The sequence below is a fragment of the Equus caballus genome, chromosome 11 (genome assembly GCF_041296265.1).
Source record: "Equus caballus isolate H_3958 breed thoroughbred chromosome 11, TB-T2T, whole genome shotgun sequence".
In the NCBI taxonomy this organism is placed as follows: domain Eukaryota; kingdom Metazoa; phylum Chordata; class Mammalia; order Perissodactyla; family Equidae; genus Equus; species Equus caballus.
Genome location: NC_091694.1, coordinates 3161065 through 3187727, shown reverse-complemented (window position 1 = coordinate 3187727; position 26663 = coordinate 3161065). Strand labels below are relative to the sequence as shown.

The window sequence follows — 26663 nt, the reverse complement described above, 5'->3', positions numbered from 1 at the left end:
CCCCCCCCCGTCCCCCAAGTGGCATGACTGCTCTGCCAGACGAAACGTCAGGTGCATGAGTTCTGCTCGGTGAGAGGTGCTGGCACCTCCCTGGGGAAGGGAGGGAACCAGTGTGCCACGCCCACGAAGTGGCTGACAGGGGTGAGGGCGGGGCACCAGAGTCTACCCGCTCTCTGCTGGAGAGTCGGTCCCTGGGGGTGCCTGGGTTCTTCTTCTGGGTCAGACACTGAGGCAGGTCCAGCGGTGCAGGGTGTCAGCCCCTGGGTTTGGTCCCCCACCTGCCCCGAGCAGTCCTGAGGACAGCACCCGGCAGGGACGCCAGCGGGGGTGGGGGAGAGGGCTGGAGGACAGGAGCCCCCAACTGCTGCTGCCCCGCTGCCTCCCCAGGGGCAAGCGGCCAATCAAGGCCTTGCCCCACACCCCACTCCGTGGGGCTCCCAGGAAGAGCCTCCCTTTACCCAGAGGATGGAGTGTGCCCTCCTGCTGACACCCCATTCAGCACGGAGCATCCTGGAACCCTAGGTCCCCTTCCGCTGTGCAGGGCATTGGACCACCCCCTATTCCTTCCTGGGGTTAGAGGCGGGGCCCTAGAGCCTTGAATGCCGAGCACACCCACCAACTCGTCACCTCAGTCCAGTGACACCCAACTCTCCCCCACCCCCCGACCCCAGACTCAGTCAGATAACCAGGCAAACGCCGGTTTTCCTTGTAGGAACAGGCGGGTGGAGAAGAGCCACATCCGTGTCCCACATCAGCAGGATGGGAGGAGGGGGCCCCCGGTGGAGCCAAGCAGCTTTGCGGGTGTCACCATCACTGGCACAAACTTGCTGGAGCTGAGGACGGCACCACCAAACCCACCTCGGTGCACCCGGCCAGGCACAGGGGACCCTGTCCTCCCTCGGCTCCCCGGGCCTGGCTGGAGGCGGTGGGCAGTGGAAGTAAACCGGGACACTGTGGGGGACCCAGCCGGCCGGCCAGACAGTCGCCGGCGGATCTGTGGCTGGACAGTGCCACCTGGTGGACGTATCAGAGACTACAGACGCCGGGGGTTGTTCTGGTCCTGGGATTCCCAGAGGCTGGGCCTTGCCTCCCTTCTCCCCGCTGCGCTCCGTGACTCTCAGAACCCGAGCCTCTAATGGGGTTCTGCTAGATGCGGCTGGTTATCAGAGGGCCCAACCCAGCCACTTCAAACCTGGCAGGAATATAATCCCCCCAAAGAAAGAGCTTCTCTTGGACGAGCCCCCTCCCCAACGCTGGCACGTCCATCACCCACTGTCAAAGGGAGTCACCCCTCCTCCATCACTGATGCCACGTGCACCCCGGACTGGCCATCTTTGAGGGGAAAAATCAGAAATCCCAGGCCAAAGAGGGGGCAAATCAAGCCTAAAGGAGAATAGTGCCTGCAATGGGTTGAAACACATTGAATACATAAAATAGATAAATACGTAAGAAAAGAGAAAAAAACCAAAAACCTCATTGGAAACAACTAGGGCCCCAACTCTCTACTTTGAAAACTGTTCATTAAAAGAAAAGAATGAAGGATTTCCCTTTTTAAACTGTATTTCAGGGCCACCCCCATAACTCTAGTTGATAAGGGAAGGTTTTTTTTTTTCAATAGGAGAATTCTAGCTCCTCGCTGTGAAGGGATGAGGCCATGAGAGAATCACCATTTTGCAAGGTCTCCTGAAATAATAGTTTCCCACGATGGTCATGGACAGACGAGACCACTGGCGAAGGACGTTACAGAGGAGCGCTGGGCCGTCTCAGCATCACAGGTCTGCTGCCGTGGGAAACACACAGCCCACCTGGCAAAAGGATGAGCCTGAATCGAATCAAACTTCCAGGGCTAAATTTCCATTTCCAGGAAGATGGGGATAAAGCGACGCCACAGGAAGCAATCAGATCCAGAATGTGTGGGACAATCGGCGGGAAAGCTGATCTGTTTTCTGCAACAAGTCATGGCTGGGGGAGAATGGGGGGAGCTGATCCGCATCAAGAGAGATTTAAGAGACACAACAGTCAAACTTAATGTGTGGACCTCGTTTGGAACCTGATGTAAACAAACCAACTGCAAAAAGATATCTTTGTGACAATCAGAGAAACGTGGTTACAGATGAGGCATTAGCTGATGCCAGGCATCTGCCGTGAATCTCGATCCTGTGCAAATAGAGCTGTATTTATGTTACAAAGTTTCCCACATTTGGAGAGTTGCATTCTAAAGTTTATAGGAACAAAATTACAGAATGTCTTTCTGCTACAGGCTTGAAAATACTTCACCGGCCGGGAACAGCAAAGAACACGAAGACAGCAGTAGATGAAGTAAACGTGGCAGTTTTTGATAACCCCCACATGAGAGTTTATTGTGCTAGTCTATCTTTAAGTGTTTTGAAAACTTTCATTATAAAACATTTTTAAAGAAAAAAAGACACAGGGGGCCTGCCCAGTGGCATAGTGGTTAAGTTCACACGCTCTGCTTCAGTGGCCCAGGGTTTGCTGGTTCGGATCCCAAGCACAGGCCTACACACCACTCATCAAGCCATCCTGTGGCAGCTTGACACCCCACATACAAAACAGAGGAAGACTGGCACAGATGTTAGCTCAGTGACAATCTTCCTCAAGCAAAAAGAGGAGGATTGGTAATAGATGTTAGCTCAGTGACAATCCTCCTCACCAAAAAGAAAAAAAGAAAAAAGACATATCCTTTCTCCTACAAACCTTACCTGGCATAATGGAAATGTTATTGCAGAAGTTGACATCCTGCATCCCTGACTCCCGTCTTCTTTCTTTGTAGGGGATATGTGTTTGGTGGGGGGGAATCTACAGCGTCATCATAGCTCTTTAATGGTTCCTGCGCCCACAAGACTGTGGGGCTCCCCTAGAGGGGCTGGACACTTGGGTGGCATCCCTGCCCAGTCCCCACTAAGCTCCAGCACCCTGGACGACTCTCGTTCCCTCTCCACCCCTTGTGGGCTTTCAGATCCAAATCAATATTGTATTGGGGAAGGAACTCATCCCGGGAGCCTGTGAATGTGGCACCTTATATGGCATGAGGGACATTGCAGGTGTGGTTAAGGATCCTGAGGGACTGAGCCGGTGGTGAAACGGTTGAGTTTGTGCACTGTGCTTCAGCAGCCCAGGGTTCACCAGTTTGGATCCTGGGCGTGGACCTACACACCGCTCATCAAGCCATGCTGTGGCGGCATCCCACATAGAAGAACTAGAAGGACTCACAACTAGAATATACAGCTACGTACTGGGGTTTTGGGGAGAAAAAAAAAAGAGGAAGATTGGCAACAATGTTAGCTCAGGGCCAATCTTCCTCACCAAAATGTGAAAAAAAAAAAAAAGGATCCTGAGATGGAGAGACTATCCAGGTGGGCCCAATATCATCACAAGGGTCCTTATAAGAGGGAGACAGGAGGTCAGAGAAGATGTGACGCTGGAAGCAGAGCTGGAAGGATGCCACAGGCTGAGGAATGTGGCGGCCTCTAGAAGGAGGAAAAGGTGAGAAAGCAGATCCGCCCTTCAGCCTTCAAGGCTCATCTAAATGCGAGGCTCAGGGGGCTAGAAGGGCTGACAAGATCACCCTGGTCGTTTGGGGGCGGATGGTACATCAGGGGCGTCCCTCTGCTTCTTGCCTCCCATCCTCCCTTGGTCCCCAGCCTTGACACGTGCAGGGGTAAACCCGTGGTGGACCGGCCTTCCCTGGGCAGGCTGCACTATGTGAGACGGAGCTGTCCCCACACCCTCAGGAGCATGCGCCCCTCTGCTGACCCCACCAGGCCCAGCTCGGGCAGTCCCGTGGGGACAGGGCCCACCAGCGCGTATCCTCGCATCTCTCTCTGACCCTGGCCTCATCTCCCTGCTCACTCCGGGACCCCCTCCCCCCCGCCACAGCACCCTGAGCTCCCTGACTGGCCAGCGAGTCCACCACCCTGGTCTTATTCCCAGAGGTCCTGAAACCACGGAGAGACTGAGAACCACAGCCCCCGCCAGGCCCTCGGGCCCGGGGGCTGAGCTGGAATCTGCCTCCTTGCCTGAGCCGCTCTTGCTCCGGCTGATGCGGATTTGACGGGGCGGCATCATCTTGCCTTTCACAGAAACTGGTTTAGACGTGGGTGGCAGAAAACCTTCCCAGTCGGCAAAGCACGTTCTCCAGCCGCCAAAGGCCCTGGTCCTCTGGGCACCATCCTTGTCCTGGGAGCACAGATGCACAGCACTCTCTGCATCCAGCTGGGCCGCGAGGTCCTGAGAGGCCACCAGCAGCCGCCTTTGATGTTTTCTCTCTCTCTGTCCCTGGCTTTTTCTTAGGCCCTGAGCTAAGCTGCCGGCTATGTCGTGGTTCCAGATTTCCGTGTACGTCCTGATCCTTCAGATGGCCCTTCAGATCCTCTCCCACCGCCCTTCACACAGTAGGTGCCAAATAAATGTCGGCTGAACAGAGCGGCCCCCAGAGATGACACGGCTGCGGGAGAGGAGGCTCACAGGAAATGCACCCAAATTCAGGAGTCGCCCCGCTGTGGCCGTGTCGGGAGGTCAAGCTGTGTGGGACTCAATTCCAGCCTCTCACGAGCTTTCCTGGACCTTCCTCATGAGGGTCCCGGGACCTCGGTTCAGGGAGGACGTCCATGCTGTTTCCCTGCATCCTCCGTCAGACTCTGGCCAGGGCGGGTCACGGCGGCCTGGAGCCCAGGCTCTTGATTTCGTCCATCTGCAGCCCCAGCCCAGCCCACGCACCCCCGACACCCCACAGGTCACCCCATTTCCTGCTTCATGGAGTCCCCGACTGTCATCGATGCTGCAGACAGTGACAACGGGAGGGCCAGTGAGGATGGCCGTGGGACCACATAAAGGTGGTTACCTGCCCGAGGACCTTCATGCATGAAGGGAACACTGTCCCTGTCACCAGATGGGGGTCATGAGTTGGGAGGACCAGCCCCAGCAGTGACATGCTGGCTGTCCCTCATCCACCCAGCGTGGCCAAAGGAAGTTCCTTATCTGTCCTGACATGTCCCTCCTTCATTATCAGGGCACAAACAGCAACCAAGAGGCTGCAAAATAGATGGTTCTGGAGACAGCCAGTCCTCTGAGTCTCACGGGAAAGGTCCTCTGACAACAGCCCCGACAAACAGCAATGTCATCTGTCACCTTCCCGTCGCCCACAGTGTCCCATCCCGCTCTCCACCTTTGCACCTCCTAGAGCCACCACACCCCCACCAAGGTGGTCAGACACACGGAGGAGCCAGTGGTGGGACCAGAGAGAGACCCAGACACTGCCCGTGGCCCAGCCCCCTGACAGCTGCGGCCCCGTCTCCCCCTGCCTGGCGGAGCTCAGCCGCTGGAGCAAGAGGGGAAAACCGCTTATAAGGACACACCCAGGAGAAACCCCCCAGGGAAGTTCTGGGCCTCCGTCCTGAGTGCCCCTGGGGCCACGGCTGGCAGCAGAGGACCAAGGCACGTGGAGTCCCAGGAGGATAACAGCTAAAAAGACTTATACCCGAAACAACTAGGGGACAATGACAAAGCAAGCTCAAAGTAAAAACCTCATAGACCAGCTATGTGGGGACAGAAGGCTCTGAAGGATGCTGTGACTTTGCTGGGGGGGGGGGGCATCAGGCAGTGGGTTCCTCCGTGGGGGAGGGGTCAGCCAAAGACCGGACAAAGGGTGACCAGACCTGGCCAGCCAGGGCCACAAAAGGGAGGGTCTTGGGTGCCCCTCGGAGTCACTGGGGAGGTCCTGGTGGGAAAGGAGGACTGTCTCCTGAGGTCCCCTTGCTCCATCCCCCTCTGTCTCCTGCTCAGAAGCAAATGTGACTTCCTGCCCCAATCATCAGAGGATGCTGCTGACCCCACCCCCAAGACCTCGTCTCCTGGGGGCAGTGGCTCTGACCATGGTGCTGACCCCCCAGGAGGAGGCGGAGGGGAGACACCCATGCAGGCTCTTGCTGCTGTACAACGACGTCCTGACACTGAGCCCCTCGGTGGACACAGGAGTGCTTCACTCATCGTCCTTGCAATGGCCTCCCGGGGCTGCAGGACAGGCCAGAGGAGGCCTCAGGGCTGAAGGGACATCGCAGGCTGCAGGGTCTCCGGGTAGAGGGAGAGCTGGTCCCCCAGCTCCCCAGGGCAGGACTGGGCTAGCGTGACCCAGGTCCCGGGCCATCAGTGCCCACCACCGCCCCCCCGGCCCCTCGAGGTTCTCAGGGCAGCAGCCCAGTGGAGAAGGGAGGGACCCATCGCAGCAGCTGCCTTCGTGCCAGTCCAGAGCCGGCAGACAGCGGCCCATGTGACAAGCCGTGGGTGCCGTGGGGCATCCCCCAGACGTGCAAGGAGGGCTCAGACAGAGCCACACGCACCCCAGTGCACCCCAGCTGCCCTCCAAGCCTCTGGAAACGGCTCCTCGGGCCCCTGAGTGGAGGCTCCCAGAGGCAGGGGCATGCTGAGTCTGGGCGTCTGGCCGGCCAGCTGGTCACCAGCTCTCCAAGGTGACAGACCTCACTGTCCGAGCGCCTCAGTCAGGCAGGACCTGTGAGTTAATTCTCCTTTAATGGGCAGCTGGTGTCACTGAATAAATAATGGAGGGATGTGCGCGTGAGGAGCATGGTCTGGAATAGGTAACAGAAGGTGAGAGGAGGCCGGGAGAAGGTGAGAGCAAGGAGACAGGAGCGAAACTTGAACAGCGGGGGGAGTGGAGAGAGGCAGCGGAAGGGAAGTGGCCCCGGACGGAGGCAGAGGAGGCAGAAGGTGCCGTGCGATGAACAGAGATGTGTGAGGTGAGGACACCAGGGGCTCAAGAAGCGACCCCAAAGAACAAATGGCTTTGCCCAGAAACAGCCACAAGAGCATCATCCAGGGTCCCCAGGTGAAACCACGGCCCCTCCAGCCTGCCTGGGGGCCACGGCGCAGCCCCAACACCAGCTGGGCAGAGAGTCAGTCAGTGGACGACAGGTGAGGAGAGCTGGGGTTCCGCCACTCCCATCCTGGCTGAAATCCAGGGCCGTGAAAAGGAAGGAAATCCTGACACCAAACCTTCAGGACATTACACTAAGTGAAATAAGCCAGTCACGAAAAGACAAATACTGGATGATTCCACTTATACGAGGTCCCTAGAATTGTGGGGTCCCTAGAGACAGAAGGGTGGGCGCCAGGGGCTGGGGAGGGGAATGGGAGTTAGTGTTTAATGGGGACAGAGTCTCAGTTTTGCAAAATGAAAAGAGTTTTGAAGACTGGACGTACAACAATGCGAATGTAAATTTTACGTTATATGTATTTTGCTATAAGTAAAAATTAAAAAATAAAAAGATGCTGGAATCCTGGGATCTTTCAGAGATGGCAAGAATGTTAGCGGTGATTCAGCACCAGGTTTAGGGACTTCTGGATTCTGTCTTGGAGGTAGAGAGACAATACTCTAAAACATGGGAAACCCCAGGTAGGCCCCAGCTCTGTGTCGGGGGCTAGCAGACAAGGATAAGAAAGATGGGGTCCCTGACTCTGGCAGAGGGCAGATCCACAAACTGAAGGCCCAGTAACAAAACCTCTATCCCCCCTCCTTTTAAAAATAATTCGAAGTCTCCCTTCCACTGTATGGATACACGGCACTTTGTTATCCGTCCATCCGTCGATGGACACTTGAGTTGCTTCCACCTTTGGGCCACTGTGAATAACGCTGCTATGCACATGCGTACACGTGTATCTCTTTGAGACCTTGCTTTCAAGTCCTTGGGGTGCACCCCCAGAAGTGGGGATTGCTGGATCATATGAGAATTCTGTTCCAATTTTTTGAGGAACCTCCATACTGTTTTCCAGAGCAGCCAAACCATTTTCCATTCCCACCAGCAGTGCACAAGGGTTCCAACTTCACATCCTCGCCAGCGCCCGCTGTCTCCTGTTTTCCGATGCAGCACCCTGACGGGTGTGCGGTGCCACAGCTCCTTCCACGGAAGTCGGCATAGAGAAACGGGGATGAAACTGTGTCTGCAGAGGCTTCCCGGGGCAGGGAGACTGCTCTGTGTGACACTGGAATGGTGGACACGTCAGAAATGTGTCCAGACCCACAGAACGTACAACTCCGAGAGTGAACCTAACGTAAACTGTAATCTCTGCGTGACACGATGTGTCGGTGTAGTTTCATCGATTGTAACAAACGACCCCTCTGGCGGAGGATGTTGACAGTCGGGGAGGCTGTGCAGGTGTGGGGCAGGGGGCACACGAGAAATATGCGTGCCTTCTCCGCAATTTTGCCATGAACCCAAAACTGCTCTAAAAAGTAAAGTCTTTTTTTTGAATGTGCCCTCCATGAGTCAGGCAGACTGAGGAGGAGAGGAAAGCAAGAATGGGGCAGAGAAGGTGGTGTTCCTCAACCTCACGGTCCAAGGGCCTGGCTCTACAGATGATTTACCTACAGGCATAGACAAGCACCACATGTCTGGGGGCACTTAGTCAAATCCTGGAGGTGGGCCCCCAAAAGCCGATGTCCACATCCTGGTTCCCAGAACCTGTGAATGTGACCTTAATTGGAAAAAAGGTCTTTGCGGATGTAATTAAGGATCTCAGACAAAATCATCCCAGAGTATCTGGGTGGGCCCTAAATCCAATGACGAGTTCTTATAAGAGACCGAAGAGGAGAGACACAGAGAGAAGAGGAGAGGCCATGTGACCACAGAGGCAGAGACTGGAGGGCTGGGCCACAAGCCCCGGGATGCCTGGAGCCCCAGGCGTGCACCCCGCAGAGGCCAGATTCCTGGAGGAAGGGCCAGGCTCTGAGAGGGCCGACTCCCTCCGCTGGCCCAGGACCTGTCCCCATCAGCTTGCTGTCACCAAAGCCATTATCACAGTTAGGAGCTGGCCCTGGGCTCTTCTGGGGCAGAGGGGGCAACCAACGAGTCAGCCCTGGTCCCTCATTCAGGGAGCCAAGCTGCCTCCCCTCTTTCTCCCCTCCCTCATTCATTCATTCACTCACTCGTTCATTTCTCTCTCCATAAACATGTCTGCTGCCTCCCACGAATCTAGATATGGATACAGTATAGAGTGTCCTTCAGGGGCCCACAGCCCGGCGCGGGGGCAGCAGACCCACAACTCATAATCAGAGAGACGGTGACAAGCAGTCCAGCAGGAGAATCACAGGCGGGACCCTCAGAGGTTCCCGCTCCGCCTGGGGCGATGGGGAAAGCTCCCCAGCTCAGGGCCCTAGGGGCTGGCCCTTAACAGAGAGGCGGCCTTCCTAGAGGGCAGAGAAGGTTTATGAAGGAGACAGTGGCTCTGAGGAAGGACAGAGACACAGGGGCACCAGGTGACAATGACGCTGGGGGATCCGCGGGGCCAGGCGCACAGGTCCTGGAAGCCTTGCCCTGTTTTATCCTCCAAGTGATGGAAGCTGGAGATGGATGGGGGCAGGCTCACTTTTACGAAACTGTGGTGGAAACTGAAATATTTTTCTAGAAAGATCCAGAAGGTCTGATGCTGGCAAATTTAGAGGCTGCATCACTGGGGGGGCTGCAATGCTGCAGCAGGTGGGCCTCCTCCTGCTCCTTCTCTCTCTCTCTCTCTCCCCCCCACCAGTTCCGGCTCCATCTTCCCCTTGTGCCCTGACAGTCAAGCCCGCTGAGCCCAGGACACAGGCTTCGGTCTCTACAGGCATGTCAACTGCAGGGCCGCCCCCAGCGTAGCACAGACCTGCTCTTCAAAACCAACCACCATCCAGAGTCCACTCACCAGCCCTCCTACCCACTCCTGTTCCAGAGTCAGAAAGAAGGTGGCCCCCAGCTCCCGGCAGCCCCCCATACACACGGAGGCCCTGCTCCCTGCACCCCAGGAGGGAGGCCCGAGGCGAGGGGAGAGGCTGAGGGAGGCGAGCGCCCTGTGTCCCAGGAGAGTACCACTAACCCACAGCACATAATCCTGTTAAAATATTAATCCTCATTTAGCCGGGAGGCGAGGTGGCCACTGAGATAAAGCCCCTGAGAAGTAATAAAAGGCACAGTGATTGATAAAGTGGATCTCGTGCTAATAAAACCCTGCTGTCACGAAGGGCGGGTCAGGCCCCAGTAATCGGGAACAGCCATCAGCAGGCAGGTCCCAGCCTCAGCGGGCAGGCGTGACCGCCCCCCAGGGCACTGAAGGGTGCTCGTGGTGGAGTCTGCTAATCTCTCCAGGAGAGGGAGGAGGAGCTGAGAGAAGGAGCTTCCTCCAGCACCGCTGCACCTCCTTGGCCCTTGGGGAAGGAATCGCCATCCTTAGGCCATTGTCTCCCTCCTAGGGAACACCGCCATGGTCCCAAAGATTGTGGCCCTCCTGGCAGCAAATTCAATGAGCCAAGGCCTGTCTGCATGTGGCCCCTGGTGGCCTCCCACTGCTCCCCAGACACTTGTCCTAGGCTGGACAGCTGAGGCCCCCCAGGAACATGAGGATGAAGCACCCCTTCCAAGCCAGGGATTCATGTGGGCCTCCTCCCAAGATGGCAGACACAACAAGAGCCGGCACCCTGGACTCTGACTGTTTTGAGAGGGGTCGTCCGCCATGTCCCCAAGTAAAACTGCTCTTTGTTCAGTTCCCTCCTGATGGCGACCTTCTGCTCCAGCTAAGGGCATGACCAGGCTGCTCTTCATTTCAGCATCCCCAAAAGCAGAGTGCGCTGGCAACACCCCTTCCCCCTGAAGGGCACAGACTGGCCGTTGGGAGAGACCCATCTAGACGCAACTTTGCCCATCACTACGGGAGGGTGGACTCCTGACCTCCGTGACTCCTCCAATAGAGGGGCCGGCCCACGGCTAGAGGGCCCCCACCCCCATGCCCACGTGCCTCCCCAGGGCCTTCGGGGCTCCCCGGCAGGTGGCACCAGCCCACGGCTGCACTGGGGCCAGAGAGGGAGAGAGGGACTCCCGCTGTTAAGACATCACTCCAACTGCCGCCTAGAGATGAAGGAGAAGCAAGGAGATGGGTCAGGAGGCCACTGCACTGGTCCAGACCCAGCAAATTTCACCCACGTATTCTTCCATTCACCATTCGAGACTCACTTATTAAACGCCTACTGTGTGCCGGGCACTGTGCCAGGAGATGGGGATAAAGTGTCGCCCAGATTCTAGTATGGGAGACACAGAAACAAGCGCAATGTGATTCATTCACGCCAGGTGATGAAGGAGAAACAGGTGGCACTGGCCCGTGAGGCTGACCTTACGGGGGACAATGCCGCCAGCAGAGACCGGGCACAGAGCTGGGCAGGCCGGTTCCTCCCATGAGCCCCAGGCATGGCCAGCGGCACAGGGTGATTTCCACCCGTCCACCTGTCAAAGCCACCCCATCCCCAGGCCAAGGAGGCCTCTGGGTCAGGTCCTGCAGGACGCCAAGGACCCTCTGAGCAAGAAAAGCAGCCAGTAAACAACCGCATGCTTCCCTGTACATCCTCTAGGAGCGGCCCACCGTGGGTGTGGGTTTGCCCACAAACGCTGCACCCGGAGGAGCACGGCAGCCCTGTCTCTAATCTGAGCATCCCCCTGGCTCAGCTGGGGACCCCTGGGCTTCAAGAAGAGCTGGGATGACAAGTTTAAAAATGTTTTTCCAATACCCCCTTAGCAAGGGGCACACCGAGCACCCGGCTCTTGGTCTCTAATGTCACCCCCCCCCATGAAAGCAGCCATGGCTTCCTGAGAAACGCCTGATTCCAGGACTGGCGTAGGCAACACCTGGCATAGGCAACACCTGGGGCAAGCCCGCAGCATCCCCTAGCGCCGGAAAGCTGGGAAACGAGACGATGGGGAGGTCAAAGGGACACCGCGGCCAACTGAAAGAGGTCCCAGTGGCCAAGGCCGGAACAATTTGAGGAACAAAATAAATGAAGTAGCGTTGGGTTATGATGCAAAGTGTAAAAATAAATACCCATGAGTCCATAGTGATGTGAATTATTGCACAAATTAATAAACAGGAAGAAGAGACAAATCTCCTGCATAAGATTCCAGATAATCTGTGTGGCTCCTCCCAAGGAAGTGGCACACGACCCCCGCTCCTTAAGTGCGGACAGCACACGGTGACCTTCCCTCCAAAGGGGGAGTGTGGAAAAGGAGAGCGGGAGAGTCTCCTGCCGGAGGAGACAGCTGGCAGACACTGTCTGGGCGGGTGACCAAGGTCAACATCGGCAGTGATAAGCATGTCGACAGCATGTACCCTTGATATGACGTCATGAGAAGGGCACTCAATCTCTGTGCTCTTCCTCCCAAAAATCCATAACCCTAGTCTAGTCAAGAGAAAAACATCAGATAAACCCCAATTGAGGGACATTCCTCAAAATGCTGGCCAAGCGCTCCTCAAAATGGTCAGTCATCAAAAGCAAGGGAAGTCCAAGAAACTGTCACATCCAAGAGGGACGTCAGGAGATGCGATGACTCCATAGAATGTGGGATCCCGGAACAGAGAAAGGACACCGGGCAAGCACTCAGGAAGACTGAATCAAATATGGACGTGAGTAATAATGACTTAGCAGTCTTGGCTCATTGACTGTGCAGACACGCCCGGTAGTGGAAGACGTCAATAACGGGGAAACTGGGCGTGGGAGACATGCGAACGCTCCACCATCTTCGCAATTTTTCTGTAATCCTAAATTGCTGTAAAATAAAAAGTTGATTCAAAAAAATGTTTTGTCTAACCAGACAGTACGATAGATATTTGCATAAAATTTCCCTCTAAATTTATTCATCCAACAAATACGCGTTGAGCGCCAACTCTGGGCTGGCGATGTGCCAGGCTCTGAGGACACAGCCATGCAACCTGCGGCAGCCCTGCCTCCAGGAAGCCTCCAGTCTATCGTGCACCTGAGGAACGACCAGCACGCAAGAGAGTGGAGAAAGTCACGAATGACAAATATAAATGATAAAAGTCTATGAAAAAATATATTCCCAAAGTATATATTCAAAAGTACATACACTGCGAAATACATAAAGAACTGATAAAGCCGGAAGATTAGACGACCATTCTGACCACCTGATCAGCGTTCAGGGACGATGGACAGTCTGCATGTGGGAAGAGGAGATGAGAAACTGTGACGTGGAGCCTCTCCCAGCCTCTCGGGCTTGATACCTTAAGACATCGCTACACACCTATTACGTCACCCAAAAGAAATTAAAAAATAAAACCCAGTGAAGATAGTCAGAGAGAAGTGATAGCAGGTCAACTCACGGCGGGCGGTACCAGCAAGTAACAGCTTCAGCCCCTCCTGACAGCAGCCTGACTGTAAGAACCAGGCAGCCTTTCTATCCCTTAACCAGTAACCCCTCTCTACTGTAGCCCAAGGCAATAATGTGAGTGTAATGAAAAGAAAAAAGTCAGGGATACCAAGATATTCACAGCTGCACTAGTTTTTAAAGAAAAAGTCAACAGCCCCCAAACCCAACAACTGGGGGATCCTACACGCCTGGTAAACCAATGACATCTACAAGTGGTTCAAAGTTGGGGTTCTGGAGCCTGGGTTCAAGTCTCAGCTCCCCCACTCACTGAGTGACCTTAAACATCTGCCTCAGTTTCCCCACACGAAAATTGAGGATATTACTAACTCCTACCTTCAAGAACGACCTCAAAGCTTGAACGAGATCGTGGATAAAGCCCAGTGCCTGGTCTAGGGAAATGCGCTGTTGCTGTCAGCTACAGGCAACTCTCACACACTCTTCTCGTTGAAGCGCCCTAGGGGACCAGGGAAGAAGATGGAAACGATGGGGGGTGAGCTAAGGAGCTCCCTGCGACAAAATGTGAGGCACAGAGCCCAAAAAAGGGGGGAGGGGTTACCCCAAGCCTGGCTGAGATGTCCTGAGAAGGACTTGCCATCTCCAGGCCAGACCCAGGCAGGCGGAAGAGTGGGAGCTGGACCCGGCATTTCCACACCCCCGACGGGGCCAGCAGGAGAAAACGCAGAGGGAGAACACAATCAGCGACTCCTCCCTCACCGGAACCCTCACCCACCCGCCAGCAAGACCAGTCCCGGCCCCAAGCAAACCCCGGGGCTGTGCCCCCCGCCCCGCCTGGGCCGCGCCCCTGGACGACTGCGTGCCCCGCGCCTGTTCCCACCTCCCCTCCCGCCCACGCGGCAGCCGGCACATCCTGTCACCCCCAGCTTAACCCAGCAGTGCCTCCCAGGGCCGTTACTCTATTATCGCCTTAGATTAGGTCCCGCTGAGAGTGACCGAAAACCCAAATAACGCAAACAGAAGCAAGGCAGTGCGCCTAATTCTCCCCGCCAAGGACACAGTGGGGGTTGAGCCGTCCGGGGCGCTCTCGGGGCCCAGGGTCCTTCCGCCCACACCCGCCCTCCGATGGGGAGAGCCCCGAGCTTGAGGCATCAAGGGGAGGAAGACAAAAAAGAAGACGGCAGAGCTGGCCGTGGGAAGAGGCTGGGGCTGTCACATGAAGTTTTCCTTTCGTCCCATTGGCCAGTACATAGTCACATGGTCAAACCTCGCTGCAGGGAATGCTGGGAAATGTAGTCTTCATTCTTGGCGGCCATTTTGTTTTGGGAACGGGTTTTAGGAGACAACTAGCTTAAAATCCGGACTCGTCCGTGGCCGCCTAGTAGCCTCGATGTCGAGCACGCCCCCTGCACCCCACTGCCCTCGGGACCCCAGCACTTCCTCACTGTCCTCCTGTCTGAACCCATCCTAGGTGTCCTGTGATGCCAGACCCTCGCGGTCCCGCCCCAACACTAGTGTGAATGCCGACCGCTCTTCTCCCAAGGCACCTGCGCTTGTCCCCGCGGCATGCGCCACAATCGGTGCCCGCTCACACTCAGGAATGTGGCTCACTCGCCGCAGCTCCGAGGGAAGGCGCCGCGCCGCTGGTCTCCTTGCACCCCAGCTCCGCCCGAAGCCGCACGTGCAGGCCCCGCACGTGGCTGCTTGTAGGAATCCACGGCTCTCGGACTTCAGCTGCAGGAGAATCACGAAGGACGGTAGCCGTGCGTGGATGCCTCCCCAGGGTGCGTTCCAGTGGGTTTGGGGGGGGGGGGGGCCAGAATCTGCACCCGAATTCCCCGGGTCACAGACACATTGGGATGCCATGCGAGCCCGCGGGGAATGAAGGGTGAGAGTATCTGTGGCCACAGCCGCGCAGATGCCATAAGCAGGAGCACCGAAGACAAGTTGGTAGCTGAACACAACTTAAATCGGGACACACCACCTACCTGACACCTCCAACCGGGGTACCCCAAGTGGAATGCTTGATTTCCCTGCTCCCGGGCCACATCCCCTCTGACCTCCAGTGGTGTGGGACACCGTCACCCACAGCTGCACAGGCCAGAAACCCTGCAGCAAGTCCTTTCAGCAAAACCTCCAAACTCGCTCTGTATCTGTCACCCCCACAGCCACCATCCTAGTTGGAGCCAACACCGTCGCCTGCCAGATACAAGCTGTCACATCCCTGCAAAGCATCCAACACCCATTCCTTCCTCAATAACCATCCTCAGCCTGCAAATGGAGTGGCGATTTTTGAAGCTAGATCAGTGGACGGCATTCCCTTGGGTCAAACCCTCCCACGGCTCCCCCTGCACAGGGTAGGAATGCCAGATTCCACCCCATAGCCCCCCAGGCCCCACACCAGGCCCACGCCCCTGGCTCTCCACCCCCAGGGTCACTCCCTGGACGTCACCCTCTCAGGAGGCCCTCATTGCCCCCACCCTGAGCCAGGCTCCATCTCGGCTCCCTGCTTCATTTCTTCCTGGCAACTCTCATTACTCTACTGTCTTACTTGCTTATTCATTTTATTTTCTGTATCCTCAACCAGAGTGGAGGAACCCAGGAACACTGTCGTCTCTTCACTCCACTGCTGTGTCCAGAACCTAGAATGGTGCCTGGCACACAGAACACACTTCACAGGTACCGAGAGAGACAGGGCCAGAGAGAGAGAGAGAGACACAGGGCTGGAGATGAAAGAGACAGGGCTGGAGAGAGAGAGAGAGAGACAGGGCTGGAGAGAGAGAGACACAGGGCTGGAGATGAAAGAGACAGGGCTGGAGAGAGAGAGAGACAGGGCTGGAAAGAGAGAGAGACATTGCTAGAGAGAGAGAGACAGGGCCAGAGAGAAAGAGACAGGGCTAGAGAGAGAGAGAGCTGGCGAGAGAGAGAGAGACAGGGCTAGAGAGAGAGAGAGAGAGGGCTGGAGAGAGGCAGACAGGGCTGGAAAGAGAAAGAGATGGACACACTGAGCTCAGGAATCCGTCCCCCACCCTCCCCCACTCTGTGAACATGAGGTAACAAGGGAGCACCTCTCTGACCGCCCCAGGGACCAAGTCCATCAGACGGGCCGCCCACACTTGTCCTCTCTGAGGTCCTGGGGCCTGAGAATGAGGGCAGGGCGGCACTCCCCTGGCCAGCAGGGTGGCGCTTTGCCCGCCCCGGCCCAGGGCCCCTTAGCACAGGTGAGGAGGGAAGGAGGTGCTGGCCAAGGCCGGGGCTCCCTGTGGACAAGGCCAGCCTTGGGCTGAGCTGCTGGCCCTCAGCTCCCATACGCTGGGAAGCCCACCCCACAGCCCTGAGACCCATGTACCCCTGAGGCCTCCCTGAATTATGGGTGGAGGGGACCCACCCGGGTGCTCTGGGGATCAGAGTGAGCAGGGCTCAGGGACCCAGAGTTGCTACGAGAGTGGGGGTGAGGGGCACAGGCTGTCCTGATGGAGTGGGCCCCCCCGAGCCTCTCTGAGTGCTCTGGGACTGGTCCCCATCCTCCCCTAGGAGGACACACGTGCACGGGGGGAGGCACATTCAGCCCAGAGGGCTCCGGTGGCAATGAAGGTGGACACTGCGTGAGAGCTGGGCCCAGGGTGGTGTGGACACAGGCCACCAGGGCCTCTTTCTGAGACACGGGTGTGTGCACAGTCTCGTTTTCAAAGATGCAAGGGATAAGATCGGCCCGGTGACCCTGGGACTTTGCTCTGCTCGTCGACAGGAGCCAGCAGGGCACTTGTCTGTCTGGAGAAGCCCTCATGAGACGCTCAGCCATCCTCCTCATCGTGGCTCTCGCCACCCTCCTGGCTCCGGGGGCTGGGGCACCCGTGCGTGGGCAGGGCCCCCGGAACAGGCTACTCCTCGTGTCCTTCGACGGCTTCCGCTGGGACTATGACCAGGACGTGCACACCCCCAACCTGGACGCCATGGCGAGACAGGGGGTGAAAGCTCGCTACATGACCCCGGCCTTCGTCACCCTGACCAGCCCCTGCCACTTCACCCTGGTCACTGGTGAGTGTCGGCCTCTGGGGAGGAGGGGCGGGGTGGTGCCTCGGGGGGGGGGGGGTTGAGAAACCAGGGAAACCAAGAGAAGGAACCTCAGTGCATGCACAGAGCCCTGTCCCATGGGGCTCTGGTGGGGACAAAGGTGAGACAAGGTGGGGACACTCTTACTGGGGAGATGTGGTTCAGCCAAGGGGATCATGAGCAATGCTCACCATTGGTGGCACCTGATAGAAGGCAAATAAAAACGCCCAGTGGTCTCATTTTAAATGGTGACCACAACCAGGGCAGCAACCCAGGAGGGCTTCTGGAGGAGGTGAGTGTAGCCGGGCTTCGGAAAGGCAGGAGAGAGGAGCCTGAGGCCCCTGGTCTGTCCTCTGCCTGCCCCCCAGCCACCCCCGAAACCACCGTCGCTCTGTTTAGGCTGGAAGTCCAAAATCCAGTGTCAGAAAGACCAAGCTCCCTCTGGAGGTGCCAAGGGACTCTTTCTGCCTCTCCCAGTTTCTGGGGGCCCCAGGCGTTCCTTGCTTGTGGCCGCATCCCTCCAATGTTTGCCTCCCTCGTCATGCGGCTGTCTCCCCGATGTGCGTCTCTCCTTTTCTTGTAAGGACACTTGTCAGTAGGTTTGGGGCCCACCCTAGTCCAGAGTGCCCTCATCTTCACCTAACTAGCTACATCTGCAAAGAGCCTATTTCCAAACAAAGTCACATTCTGAGGCTCCAGGTGGACACGACTTTGGGGGGACGCTATTCGGTACAGACGGCTCAGACTTACACCAGCATTTCTGTGACCACGCCCCCCCCACACACGTCCAGGTCTGCCTTCTGCCCCACCTGTTTCCTTAACATATCACAGATGCGGAGGCAGAGGGAGGGGACGCACTCTTCAATGTCCCTCCTCTGGTGCCTTCTGAGCTCATATCCATCTGTTTCTCATGGAAAAAATAAGTTTTAAAAAATATCTCCTGGATGGAGCACCACTTGGTTCATTTAAATTCCTTCCTAAGATTCTATTTTATGGCTGCACCATAATTTGTTTAATTAGTTTCCTCCTGATAGCCATCTAGGGCGCTCCCAACCTTTTGCTAAAACCAATGAGGCTGCAATGTCCTCCCATGTGCGTTTTTGCGCCTGCGCGCACGGTCAGCAGCAGGATAAACTGCTGAGAGGGGGAGTGGCTCGCTGGCTCGGAGAACGTGTGCCTGTGACCCTGAACCTGGGCTCCCACCGGCAGCGTGTGAGGGAGCCCCAGTTTCCTGCCCTCCCACCTCCCTCTGCTGCCGCCTCCCCTGCAGGCAAATACATCGAGAACCATGGAGTGGTCCACAACATGTACTACAACACCAGCAGCAAAGTGAAGCTGCCCTACCACACCACGCTGGGCATCCAGAGGTGGTGGGACAACGGCAGTGTGCCCATCTGGATCACGGCCCAGAGGCAGGTAAAGCTGCCGCGACAGCCACATGATGATGGTCGGGGAGGGGGGTGCCACGTGACACCAATGGCAGGCCCATTCCCTGCTCTGGGAGCCCCAGCGCTCCCAGCATAGATAGGGTATTAAGTGGAGTCCGTGGGAGGTGGGTGCTGGGTGCTGATAAGGGTCCACCAGCGGGCTACACAGCCCTCCGGGGCCTCCCTGGACCCCTGGGAACAGGAGGGCCCTCTCCATCCTTCCAGTCGGAGGGAAACTGCACCCTTGGACCCTTTGGCACTGGGGGACGGGGGGAGGTGGCATCGCACAGGGAAAATAACATGACTCAACAAAAAGTCATGTCCCAATAACACGGCTTTATCCTTCCCTCCTCCTGCATGCCTCTGGGAGCTGGGCGGCTACATTTAAAGGGACAAAGATGCAGTAAGAGGGGGGTGGAGCCCAGGAACCCCACCCTGTGCAGTGCTCTGGGGGCTTCCCTGGGGGTGTGCAAGTGTTGACCAGAAAGTGGACAGAGTCAAATGGAGATTTTCGAGGTGAGCCCGGATGCACTTGGGAGCCCACACCCACCTTACGGGCAGGGGGTGCACTCAAGTCTGAGACCCCCCTCTCCCGGGAAGGAGCCCCCCCGCGGACGCCGGCCAACGTGCAGAAGGCTGAGCTGAGAACTTGGCATCTGACAGTGCTCATTCTAAATGGAAGAATGGCCTGAGGGAATGGACAGGCAGACGGGTGCGGCGTGCACGGACAGAGAGTTGGAAGGACAGATGGATCTGTAAATAAAGCAGCAGTCCATTTACGGGAAGACAGACAGATGGCCAGGTGGAAGGCTGGACGGGCAGGACGTGGGCGGTGGAGCTGAGGGACACTGGTCTGGACGGAATACAGCGGGGAGAGGCGGCTGCAGGCCGGGGGTGGGGCTGGGGGGGGTGGGGGGAGGGCTCTTGGGGCAGCTCCGCCTGGGGGCAGGGATCTCGGGCCACAGTGACAATGCTGGCACTACACATCTGGGGACACTTTCCTATCCATTATCTCATTAGTGCTGAGTCCACAGGGCACCTGCTCCCATCTATAAAATCGGTATCAGCCCCAGCGACATAAAGTAAGAGCTGTGAAAGGCCTTTCAGAAAATACAAAGGCTCGTGGCCACAGTCAGGAGTCGGGGTGAGCGAGTAGGCCGACAGAGGAGCCGGCAGGCCGTGGGGCAAATGTGTCAGCAGGCAGGGGACAAGCAGGGGCAGTCGGAGGGGTCCCACGGCTTTAATGCCACCTCTTCTGGCAGGGCTTAAAGACCGGCTCCTTCTTCTACCCCGGCGGGAACGTCACCTACCAAGGCATGGCCGTGACGCTGAGCCGCAAGGAAGGCGTTCTGCACAACTACAAAGACGAGGAGGAGTGGAGGGCCAACATCGACACGGTGATGACGTGGTTCACGGAGGAGGGCCTGCACCTGGTCACACTCTACTTTGGGGAGCCGGACTCCACGGGCCACAAGTACGGCCCCGAGTCCCAGGAGAGGAAGGAGATGGTGATGCAGGTGGACAGGACCGTGGGCTACCTCCGGGACAGCATCAGGGACAGCGGCCTCGAGCACAGCCTCAATCTGATCGTCACGTCCGACCACGGCATGACCGCTGTCCGCAGGGCAGCCGACGACCTGGTGGAGCTCCACAAGTTCCCCAACTTCACCTTCAAGGACGTCGAGTTCGAGCTCCTAGACTACGGACCAAACGGGATGCTGCTCCCCAAGGAAGGCGTGCTGGAGAAGGTGTACGAGGCCCTGAAGGATGCCCACCCCAGACTCCACGTCTACAAGAAGGAGTCCTTCCCCAAGTCTCTCCGCTACGCCAATAACCGCAGGGTCACCCCCCTGCTCATGTACAGTGACCCCGGCTACGTCATCCACGGGGTGAGCTGCCCACAGAACGCACGGCTCAGGGGCGGGCTGCTGGGTCTCTTTCCATTTCTGTAAAAACTACGCCCTATTTCTAGCTAGTCCCCAATTGGAGGGGCGTTGGCCACCGGTGGGGAACACCCATCACTATGCAATAGGAGTGTGTGCGTGAACATGTGTGTATGTGAATGTATATGTGTGTGTATGAGTGTGCACAACCCTTGTGCTTGTGTGTGCACATGTATGCATCATGCACACGGAGGCTTGTGCGAGTATGCGTGCGTGCATGTGTGTGCTCATGCGTGCACATGCATGTGTGTAGAGTGTGGGAAGATCAGGCATAAGAGTGGCACAGGAGAGGCGAGTGCGAGGAGCCCCATCTCCCGTGGGCCGAGAGCCAAGGGGGTGCTCAAGGGGAAGCAAGGTGCCACGCAGGGAGGGGGTCCGGGGGGTGGGAAGCTCTGATGTGCGCAGGTGTCCAGCAGCAGCGGAGAGGCCGAGTGTGGTCTTGGGCTGACAGCTGCGCCGCATTTACTTGGGGTCTCCATTTATGGCACGGGGTCTCTGGGCTCTCTCTTTGGGCCACTGATCTTTCGGGGCTCAGAATTCAGAGAAACTGAGGCTTGAATCCCTCCTGCCCCCACATTGAACTCCACCCGGGGGTCCTCTGCCAGGGCAGGGGTGCTGCAGGGGGTGCAGGTCGGGGGGTGCTGGGAGTTGCGGCGAAGACTCGGGACCCTCCCTCCCTCCTCGCAGAGAGTGAACGTGCAGTTCAACAACGGGGAGCACGGCTTCGACAACGAGGTCATGGACATGAAGACCATCTTCCGGGCCGTGGGCCCCGACTTCAAGAGCGGCCTGGAGGTGGAGCCCTTCGAGAGCGTCCACGTGTACGAGCTCATGTGCCAGCTGCTGGGCATCGTGCCCGAGGCCAACGACGGGCTCCTCAGCACCCTGCTGCCCACGCTGCGCTCAGGTGGGGCACCGCCCACCGCCTTCCCATCCCGCTGCCAGGCCACTGCCAGTGGCGTGGGGCCTCCTTCCCTCCCCCGTCCCTGGCTTCTGGGAACTTCTTGAGTCCCTGACAATCCCATGACACCTGACACCATCAGTACCCTTTGTGCACCTGGGCAGTGCAGGAGGGAGAGCAGGTGGACATGAGCACCTTGTCTAAGACGGGGGACTAAATGGGGATCTGCCCGGGGACGAGCCCTCTGGTGAAGTCCACCACGGGGCTCCTGGTCCCACGGAACCCGCTCTCCCACTGGGCCACGTGAGGGCTCCTTCCTGGAGACTTCCTCTGTCGGCCTCCCCCACACACCCGCACCGCCACCCTGACCCCTCTCAGGGCAAAGGTCACCGGGGAGCTGACAAGGTGGTGGACCCCCGTGGGGGCCTGGCTGGAGGTGGGCAGACCCTGCTGAGCAGGGGCTGGCTGGGCCATGTTGGCCAAGAGCAGGGCAGCCAGTGCAGCTGGGGCCGGTGAATAATGGGGGATGCTGAGAGATGAAGGCGGGGACAGTGGGGGCACCTGACCCACCGTTGAGGAATTGGGGTGAGTAGACACTCCCATCTCCCTTGCTCATGGGAGCCTCTGACCTTCCTTAGGCTCTGCCTTCCTGCCAAGCAGCCGGCCCCCCTTGGTGATGGGATTGCTGGTGGCCGCGATTCTTCTGGCCAAGGTCGCATAATGCCCCACCACTCAAGGTCAGAGGCCCAGTAGGTGGAGGGGAGGGTGGGACCAGGCTCCTTGCTGCTCCAGCCTGACGCCCCCACTATCGACCTGGGCCCCTGCCCCGCCGCCCAGGGGGCTCCGTCCTGGGGACCCCAAGCAGGCCCCTGCCAGCCTCTCTACTCCAGGCTTGGAGCAGGTCTTTCCCAGCAGGCAGACTGGAACCCCCCGCCAGCCTCCTCCCCTCCTGCCTGCCAGGTCTGTGCTCCACCAGCGACAAGGGAGAGCTCGGAAGCTGTCGGGGGTCCGGTTTGAGGCGAGAGCTGCAGGGGTGTAGTTTCTGGAATGCACGGGAGCCAGCTCTGAGGACTCAGGCTGCTGAGTGACAGCCCCCTTGCTCCCGCCCTGTGGTGTCGCAGCCTTCTGGCCAGAGCAGAAGCAAGTCATTCGTTCGTGCATTCTAAAACTACATGGTGGGAGCCCCCCGGTGTCAGGCTCTGGCCTGAGCTCTGGGGACACGCAGTGACCCAGACAGCCCAGGCCCTGCAGCCCAGAGGCCAGGGAGGGCAGACAATACCAAGAGAACAGGTCGTTGCCCAGGACAGCTCTGCCATGGTAATGGCCGAGAGAAGACTGGGCTGCGGAGAGGGGCAGGACTGCCGTTTGGGCCGGCGGGCGGGGAATGGCCTCTCCGAGGAGGTGGATATGGGGTGAGACCTGAATGAGGAGGGCGAGCCGGCTATACCGGGCCCTGGCGGGCAAGAGCCAGGCAGGGAAGAGCAGGTGAGAGGCCCCAGGAAGGACCAGCTTCTCCTATTGCTGGAAGAGAAAGCAGGCCAGTGTGCCTGGAAGCTGGTGTGCAAGGATGGGTCCACGAGGAGCTGGCTCTGCAGGGATGGGCCTGGTCCGATGTGGGTGATTGAATGAACGGGCCAACCACCAGGCGGGAGCAGGGGAACAGGAGCAGGTACCACCAGTTAGCAGGTCACTTGGGGGGATGGCAGGACATCTCGGTGGCAGAGTGGAGATGGTGCAAAATGGACAGATGCAAGATACCTTTATGGGGCCTGACTTTCAAGATTTGTGGATTGAGGGTGAATAGGGGGTGAAGAAAATAGAGAAATGAAGGCTGAGTCTGAGGTTCAGGGCCTGAGCTGCCTGGGGAAGGACAGAGCTGCCGGCTGAGATGAGAGGAGGTTGGGGACAGCACAGACGGGGAAGAGACGGGTCACCACATTGCTCACTGAGGAGGAGGGGCCGGTGAGGTGGGAGGGAGGCCAGAAGAGAGGAGGTGCGTGGTGGGGTGGGAGGCATGCACCGCCAAATGGCAGAGCTGGACAGGACCAGAAAGATCCTTTCAGCCAACCCCCCTTACACAGTCGAGGATCCTGGAGCCTGAGAAGTTAGCCGGCTGGTCCTAGGGCTCTAAAAGTGACAGAGCTGTGTCCAACACCAGTTTTTGAATTCCTTGTCCGGGGTACTTTGGACTGCATCGCTAGCTCGTGTGCTTGGGGGGATCCAGTCCTTGAAGGGCGTCTTCTGGCAGAAGGCAGGGATGTCCCCCCGAGAGGGACAGCTACAGTGATGTGCTGGCAAAACCGCTCTCCAGACAAAAAAAAAAAACCCAATGTGTGGCTTTTGCCTACGTCTGTGGCGTAAATGCCCCCCGTGCAGAATCGGCTTTCACACTGGTCCCTGCCAGCCAGCCCCGCGCTGAGCCGTGATGCTCAGCTGGGTTCTCATCAGAGCCTGGAATCCAGTTTGGAACTGGGGCTGCTGTCTTGTGGGCCAGCATCTTCACTCCAAAGGCAGTGCCGGAAGTCCTTGCCTCAAGTCAAAGGGACGTGGCAGCCCTTTGCTGAGACCTCCTTTCCCAGACGGGAGCAGGGAGAGCGTCAGGGGAAACCGAGGCACTCTCAGGCTCTCCTCCCTTCTGGGCCTGCATCGTGCATGGCCAGGCCTCCCAGGAAAGGCATGACCCCTAGCCAGGCCTAGGAAAGCGCCCCCCTCCGCCTCCTCTACCAGCCCTGGGGGCAAGGGTCTGAAGCCCCCCAATCTTTCCCCACTCCCATGCCCCCACCTTCAGCCACCCTCTGCCGCCTGGGTCCAGCTGAGGGTCAGGAAATCCCACGGGGGCCCTTCTCAGTCACAGCCTGACACGAGCGTCTGCCCGCTCCCTGCCCAGCCGTTTCCCACCCTCCCCGCTCCGCACACCTCTGCTTCCGCTCCTGCACCAGACCGGCCCTCGCTCTGCCTGTCCCCGCTTCCCAACCCAGTCCATCCTTGTTCTTCCAGGCCCACCTCTTCCAGGAAGCCTCCAGAAGCTGCCCACAAGGCCCTGAGGCCGCCTCTCACTGTGACAGTCTACTGGACGCTGATGGGCCTCCTCTATGGACCGTGCGCCACGTGCCTGCCTCAGCGTCCCACAGCCCCGCCCATGCTTGGTCGTTATGGTGCCGGCAATAGGCCCCTGCCCGGGTTTAGGTCTGCAAAAGCACAGGCCCATTAAGGGGTCCACCACTCCCAGACCTATCCACCCAGACTCCTTCCATCCCCCACCGCCTCCCTCCCTCTGCAGAGCCCACCCCACTAGCGGCTCTGCCATCTGCAGCCACACCACATAGGGGTGGGGGGTGGGGGGGACACACGCAGGGCAGGCGAGCTCCCAGCCTTGAGTCCAGACTGGGGGGAGTGGCCCCCACAGGGGCTGGCCAGCTCCCACTCCTGGGCCACCGTCACCGGAGGCAGAAAGCACCAATGGGAATAAAGGACAAGCCCGGTGGTTACCGGTCACAATAGCCAACGTGGGTGCGTCCCTTTTTCTCTAAAGCCTGCTGGTTTCTGACAGTCTTATCAGCCGGCCCCGTGTGTAATCAGTTCCTGACACAGGGAACCTATCCACTCTGGTTGGGCGACAGGCCCTGGGAGGCCACCAGGGAGAGCCGGTGAAAAGGGGGGGCTTCACAGTCAAAAGAAAGAGGCAACGAGGAGGCTCTCTGTGAACTGATGGGGATCCAGAGTCACCAAGCCCCAGTGTTCAGCAAAAAACGGTGAAAACACTGCAAATGGTAGACCACCCCTGGTGGGGGGAGGGGAGAGAAGAATGCCTGTGTGTGTGTGTGTTTGCATGTGTGTATGTGTGTATATGAGCATAGGTATGTATGTGTATATATGTACATGTGTGTATGTATATGCGTGCGTATATGTATATGTATGTGTATATGCATGTGTACATATGCATGCATGTGTATATGTGCGCGTGTGTGTGTATGTATGAAGGGGGGTCTTGTGCATCTGGACCTCAAACCCCTGGGGAACTCTCAAGATCTGGTGAGCACTGACTGGCTCCAGAGCAGGGACTGAGTGGACCGGCCGGGAGCAGGAGGGACGCTGCCCACCACCCTGTCCCCTGGACACAGTGAATGCTGCTCCACTTCAAGGACTGTGAGTTCAAAACGCCTTTTAAGAGCATCGGCTTTGGAATCAGACTGAGTCCTGCTCCAGTCTGTCCCCATCCACAAGCTGTGGCCTCGGGGGCAATCAACCTCTCCAGCCTCGGTTTCGTCACCTGAAAAGATGGGACAATAAAGAGATGCCCGTCTTGCTGCGATGACCCCAGGATGATGCCCGAGGCAGGTGCTCCAGAGATGGTAGCCACAGGGATGATGAAAATCCTACTGTGGGAGGGGCTGAACTTTTCAAACTCAGCTCTGGGAAATGAATCCAGCTGCAACACTGCAAGACAGTCTTTGAAGGATGAGTTTGTCAGGATCCGTCCATTCCTCACCTGTGGATCACCCCTTCCCCTCCCCGGGCATCTCCCACCTGCACCTTGAGCTCCCTCTCCAGCTCCCGGATCCATGCCAACCTGCCCTCCCGGAACTGGAGTCCACCAGCCTGAAAGGCCCCGTGGCTCCCTGGCCCCACATCCAACAGTTTTCCCGGAAGGACTGCCCAGCCCCACTGCTTGCAGCCACACCTGGATGCCCGGGCCAGCCTGCGCGCCCACACCAACTTCCGACTCTGGACAGGCCCAAATCTGGGCTTGGTCCTCTGGAGTCTGCCCCAGCTGGCTGGTGGGGACCAGGTGGGGAATCCAAGAGCATCTGAGTCAGAGAAACAGCGAGCGCGCACAGGTGCCGGCCTAACCACCACGACCCCCAGGGCTGCACAGATGCCCGGCCTCTGCTGAGAGCCCCACCCACGGCCGCGTTTGCTCAGCACGGTCTGCTTCCCGGTGGCTGGGTCACGGACTTGCTGACAATCACTCTTGACTGGCTTTTTCAAACAGAAGAGAGAGAGAGACAAATAGTCTGAGCTGTCCCACACTAAGTATTCTGCTCCCCTAGACGTCTGGCACCACAAGAGCACCCCAAAATCGTCCCAGCGGTTGGCCGGCTCTAAAGGGGCTTCCTATGCTGGGAACACGGGGCTGGGGGCAGCTGCGTGCTGGGGGCTAAGTTTCCGTTTC

The 26663-nt window shown here is 58.0% G+C and overlaps 1 protein-coding gene and 1 long non-coding RNA gene across 10 annotated transcripts; one reads left to right on the top strand and one right to left on the bottom strand.

Moving 5' to 3' along the window:
* Window positions 1-11878: 11878 nt before the first annotated feature.
* On the bottom strand, window positions 11879-14343 carry LOC111775576 (uncharacterized). 2 transcript variants are annotated; one of them, XR_011422765.1, is made up of 4 exons: window positions 14125-14343; window positions 13768-13842; window positions 13545-13665; window positions 11879-12593 (listed from the first exon to the last, which is right to left on the bottom strand). It is a non-coding gene; the product is annotated as an uncharacterized lncRNA (long non-coding RNA). The 2 variants fall into 2 exon arrangements; XR_011422764.1 differs by lacking the exon at window positions 14125-14343 and having other exon boundaries at window positions 13768-14002.
* Window positions 14344-14460: 117 nt separating this feature from the next.
* On the top strand, window positions 14461-24990 carry ENPP7 (ectonucleotide pyrophosphatase/phosphodiesterase 7). Of its 8 annotated transcripts, none has more exons than XM_070225837.1 (9): window positions 14707-14950; window positions 15335-15523; window positions 15754-15845; window positions 16845-17204; window positions 18490-18635; window positions 19909-20535; window positions 21277-21496; window positions 22129-22227; window positions 24488-24990. In XM_070225837.1, the coding sequence occupies exons 4-8, from the start codon at window positions 16952-16954 to the stop codon at window positions 22209-22211; spliced, it is 1329 nt and encodes a 442-aa protein (XP_070081938.1). In that variant the 5' UTR covers window positions 14707-14950; window positions 15335-15523; window positions 15754-15845; window positions 16845-16951; the 3' UTR covers window positions 22212-22227; window positions 24488-24990. The 8 variants fall into 8 exon arrangements, with proteins under 8 accessions (XP_070081937.1, XP_070081935.1, XP_070081938.1 ...); XM_070225835.1 differs by having other exon boundaries at window positions 14785-14950; window positions 16915-17204; XM_070225836.1 differs by lacking the exon at window positions 22129-22227 and having other exon boundaries at window positions 14461-14950; window positions 16915-17204.
* The last annotated feature ends 1673 nt before the right edge of the window (window positions 24991-26663 follow it).